The 5,000-nt window shown below is 39.5% G+C and overlaps 2 protein-coding genes across 2 annotated transcripts in view; one reads left to right on the top strand and one right to left on the bottom strand.

Annotated features, from left to right (window-relative positions):
* LOC113805702 (oplophorus-luciferin 2-monooxygenase non-catalytic subunit) overlaps positions 1 to 2,963 on the bottom strand; it is a 3,290-nt gene extending 327 nt beyond the window's left edge. The window contains exons 1-3 of the mRNA XM_027356757.2: positions 2,247 to 2,963; positions 1,274 to 1,432; positions 445 to 549 (exon numbers count right to left, since the gene is read on the bottom strand). Coding sequence (XP_027212558.2) covers positions 445 to 549; positions 1,274 to 1,432; positions 2,247 to 2,910 — 928 coding nt within the window. The 5' untranslated portion in view covers positions 2,911 to 2,963. The remainder of the gene's footprint in view (positions 1 to 444; positions 550 to 1,273; positions 1,433 to 2,246) is intronic.
* A 51-nt stretch (positions 2,964 to 3,014) lies between these two features.
* LOC138861571 (AAC-rich mRNA clone AAC11 protein-like) overlaps positions 3,015 to 5,000 on the top strand; it is a 17,746-nt gene continuing 15,760 nt past the window's right edge. Inside the window, exons 1-2 of the mRNA XM_070121348.1 lie at positions 3,015 to 3,139; positions 3,400 to 3,532. Coding sequence (XP_069977449.1) covers positions 3,015 to 3,139; positions 3,400 to 3,532 — 258 coding nt within the window. The remainder of the gene's footprint in view (positions 3,140 to 3,399; positions 3,533 to 5,000) is intronic.

The following is a 5,000-nucleotide window of genomic DNA, read 5'->3' as shown; positions in this document are numbered from 1 at the left end:
AAAATCGTTTTTTTTTTTATTTCATTTCTTATAATTATTGTTTTGTTTCATTTTTTGTTACGTCTTTATTATTTTTACAAAGGAGGAAGTGAGAGGAGAGGGAGGAATAAGGAGGCAGAGTTGGGGGGAGGAGGAGGTCAACAAAGAGGCGATAAAGTAGGTTTAAGAGAGAAGAGAGAAGGGGGAAGGCAGACGTAGAGGGGAATGGGAGAGAGAGAAAGAGAGAAAGAATGCGAGAAAGACAAACGGAGAAAAGGAGATACAAGCAGACAGACAAAAACAGAGACCGAGAAGGAGAGAGGAATAGAGAGATGGAAGGCGTAAAACAGAAAAAAGGAATAAAAAAACACCAAATAGAACTAAAAAAAAATAAAATAGACATCACAACAACCACCATAACAACCCTTAACAACCAAACAACCCAATCATAATGATAAACTATACCTGAGAGATCGACTTCGACTTGCTCCTCCAGAAGTGGTCGTAAAGATTCCTCATCCAAGGTCGTTATACTGTTATTGTGCAAGGACACGAATCCCTCAACAACACCTGGGTATAGTGAGATGGTTACCTCCTTTTAATGATGTCACATTTACTGATATTGTTCTAAGATACAAAACCCTCAACAACACCTGGGTATAGTGAGTTAATGACCTATTAATTGTTGTTGATATGACAGTAATAACGATGATGGTGGTGGTGACAATGATAAAGATGATAACAGATAATGGAAAATTATAACTATTATGATTAAGGTTATCATTATTATTATTACCACTATCATTATTATCATTATTACCACTATTATCATTAACATTATCATCACCATTATCATTTTCATTATCTATATTAACGTTATTATCAAAATTGACATATTATCATCATTATTCTTACAGTTATTGTTATTGTCGTCATTACTATTATTATTTAAATCCTTATTGTTATCATTATTATTATCGTCATTATTGTTATTATCAGTGTTATTATAATCATTACTATTATCATTATTTATTATTATCATCATCATCATCATTATCATCATTTCTATTATTATCATTATCATTACTATCAATGCTATAATCATTATTGTAATTATCATTATCATCATTTTTATTATTCTCATTACCATTATCAACTTTTTTATTGTTTTCCATTATGATTATCACCACCATCATTATCATCACCACTGTTATTATCCCATTTTCATTAATCATCATCACAATCATCATCACCACCACCAAAAATAGCAACCTAACAGCCTCCACACACTGACCTGCGATAGCATTGACCTCCAGCGAGGAAATGAGGTTGTTGTGCAGATGAACCGTGTTGTGCTGGAGCGAAGTCAGCTGGATCGCCCCGGGGTAAACAAAAAACAGCTGATTGTCGCCGAGGGAAACGAAGGCCAGTTTTGCGTAGCCGGCGAAGGTGCCTGGGTTTGGGTAGGGTGGGCGTGGTGGTTAAGTTTTGGTGGGTGGTGGTGGTGATGATGATGATGATGAGGATGGTGATGAGGAAGAGGAGAGGGAGGATGGTGATTATGAGGAGAAGGATAGTGGTGATGATGATGATGAAGAGGATGGTGATGATGAGGAAGAGGAGAAGGAGGATGGTGATGATGATGATGATGTTGGTGGTGATGAGGAAGAGAAGGAGGATGGTGGTGATGATGATGAGAAGGAGGAGGATGGTGATAACAATAATGATATGATGAGGTATTTCATTGTTATTAGATATTCTACATTGTTTGAGGACATTGAGAATGAGGAATAGAAGATTTAGCAAGGATAAAGAGAAAAAAACATCAATAACGGAGATGTTTAATCAGAGTCAAATTCCTTTTTTTTCTTGTTCTGACGAAGTTTACTGGATATTCTGATATTCTTGGGATTTAAAGGAAGAAGATGGGAAGGGAGGAAGAAGTAGAGGAAACATAAGAAAGAGAAAGAAGAAACAAAGTATTAAATTGCATTTCGTAGGAATCTTTGTGAAAGACTATTCAACGCTGTTCTCCTATTGACTGTTATTAATATTGCCACTCGTAAAAATAATGATAATAACAAGATTAAAAAAACAAATAAATAAAGATAGAATTTATGAGCTTTAATTTATAAAAAAAAAATAATAATGTTATATAGTAAACCGATCAACTGGGGAAAATACGATATATGGAAAAAATACTGTTGTAGTCCTATGAACCGGGGAATAACTACGACATGCATTACAAAAGCGAGGATGTCAAATACCTGTGTGAATCTCCTGTATTCTGTTCCCAGTCAGGTGAACCTCGGCCACCTGCGAGACGTTCCTGAAGGCCTCACTCGGCAGGTCGCTGATGTGGTTGTATCCCAAGTCAACGTACGATAGAACATCCGACTGCAGCACCGGGAAGTACGCTAGGTCGTTGTGATTCAGGTCCAGGCGGAGCAGGGACGTGAAAAGAGGTAGTTCCTGGAAGGGAAAGTCCGACAGGTTGTTCGAGTAGATCCGAATGTCGGTGAGAGTGGCGTGGCTGTTGTTCAGCGCCCCTTCTTGGACTTCCTGCAGGACACTCCCCATGACGTAGATCTCCCTGAACGACGTCCGGCCCAAAGCACCTCGTTGGAGAGATTTTAAGTGGGTGTTTTGCGATATGACGAGTCTTCGGAAATTGGGGAACGGGATGGTTGCAGTGAACACCCTGGCTAGTTGTTCCTCGCTCTCTACGTGTGAACAGTCCATGTCTATCGCCCCGTCGACGTCTTCAGAGCACGTGCATGGGAGGATGTCTTCAGGGATCGGGCAGGGAAGGGCACGTGCATGACGACTTTCCTGAACGCTGGGTATCTCGTCTGTGCCCAAAACCCTTCGAGCTTCACAGATAATTAAAAGGGAAAATGCAACAGTCAAAAGCTTCTTGTAACTTAGCATTTTTGGGAGTAATCAGGATATTGGTCTAAGGTATAGCAACGGCAGTATCTTGAGTAGACACTATCAGCAATAACACTGCCCAATCATACTGAGAAGCCAAAGTTATGTCGGTTCCTCCATTGCCTTGGGAACTCGCCGATAAGATAAGGCTTCAACAGTGTCTTATTTTTAAGGATGAGTTGATAATTAACATAATCAAACAGGGTGATTATAAACAGATAGCATCAAGGTATAAGAATGGAGCATCCTGACTGCAAACGCACACAAATTAACAAACTGAATAATAAACACTCGTAAAGACGCAGAAACGCACGCACGCACACACTCACACACACACACACACACACACACACACACACACACACACACACACACACACACACACACACACACACACACACCCTCCCACCCTCCCACCCTCCCACCCACCCTTCCTCCCTCCCTCCCACACTTATCACGCTCAAATCCCCTTCACTCCACATGTGTTAGAATCTCGAACCGGAGAATCCCCTTGTATGGTTCTGAGTTAAGGGAACCCGAAGATTTGTTAAGACGTCGCATCACCTCTCACGCCCACGAAGAGAACTCACGCCAACATCATGCGGTGGTGGGGACTGCCTTTGTATTCTGTGGTGGTTGAGGAAAGGTCTTTGTTAATGTGGATTATGGAACGGGGGATTTCTAACACGTGATCGATAGGTTATAAATGTACTTGTAAATTCTTTTTTTTCTCTCTCTCTTTTTTCACATTTTCGTTCTCGTTTTCTCGTCCTCGGTCTTTCTCTTTATTTTACATTCTCTCTCTCTCCCTCCCCTCCCCTCTCTCTATCTATCTATCTATTTATCTCTCTCTCTCTCTCTCTCTCTCTCTCTCTCTCTCTCTCTCTCTCTCTCTCTCTCTCTCTCTCTCTCTCTCTCTCTCTCTCTCTCTCTCTCTCTCTCTCTCTCCCTCCCTCCCTCCCTCCTCCCTTCCCTCCCTCCCTTCTATATTATCCCACCTAATAATCTATATCTACCTATATGGGCATCTATCTATATTTATCGACTTATCTATACATAAATGTATATATATATATATATATATATATATATATATATATATATATATGTATGTATGTGTGTGTACATATATACATATATACATGCATACATTCATATATATACAATATGTCTGATGATATGCCTAAAAAGCTATCTACATATTGCTATATATTTCTATAAATCTATGTCTGTCTATCTCTATCCATCTTTTTATATCTGTAGTGCCGATATGTGTATCTCTTCCTCTCTCTGTTTACTAGATATACAAAACGGGATCAATATTTGTGTATCCATCTGTCTCTCCATCTACATATCTCCTTGCATCTATAACTCTTCTACTCTCTCCCATTCTTTGTGCACAAATACACAAACACACGCACATGCGTGTGTGTGTGTGTGCATGCGTGCGAGTATGTGTCTGTACGTGTGCATGTGCGTTCTCATGTGCGTGTTCATGCGTGCGTGTTTGCGTAAAAGGATGTGTGCATATACCCATCAATTGATTTATCTCTTCATTAAAAGCCCTTATCAGTTAATCGCATCATCAAGAGGATAATTACTCCTGAATGGAAGGGAGATAAGAGGTGTCTGTAATTACACGCCGGGCAGACGGCAGCTCAGCCCTCAGGACTCAGCGAACCCGGCGCCCGAGAGAACCGCTTTCTGCCTTTTGGGAATTCTCATCGGCGGCGGCGGGATGGCTCGATACGCTATCTCGGTGGCGGGAGCTGCTTTTTGTGGGGATGAGTTGCGGAATAACGAAAAAAGAGGGTGTGCAGCAACAGAAACACACGCACGCACCCTTACATGTTTATAAATTTGTATATGTGTGTATATTATATATATATATATATATATATATATATATATATATATATACATATACATATATGTATGTATATATATATTTATATATATGTATATATATATATATATATATATATATATATATATATATTGTATATGTGCGTATGTGTGCAAGTGCATATGTATAAATATATATAGACATACAGAGAAAGAGAGATTGAAACGGACAGAAACCAAACCAG

The sequence above is a fragment of the Penaeus vannamei genome, chromosome 4 (assembly GCF_042767895.1).
Source record: "Penaeus vannamei isolate JL-2024 chromosome 4, ASM4276789v1, whole genome shotgun sequence".
Taxonomy (NCBI): Eukaryota; Metazoa; Arthropoda; class Malacostraca; order Decapoda; family Penaeidae; genus Penaeus; species Penaeus vannamei.
This window is presented reverse-complemented; position numbering and strand designations above follow the sequence as displayed.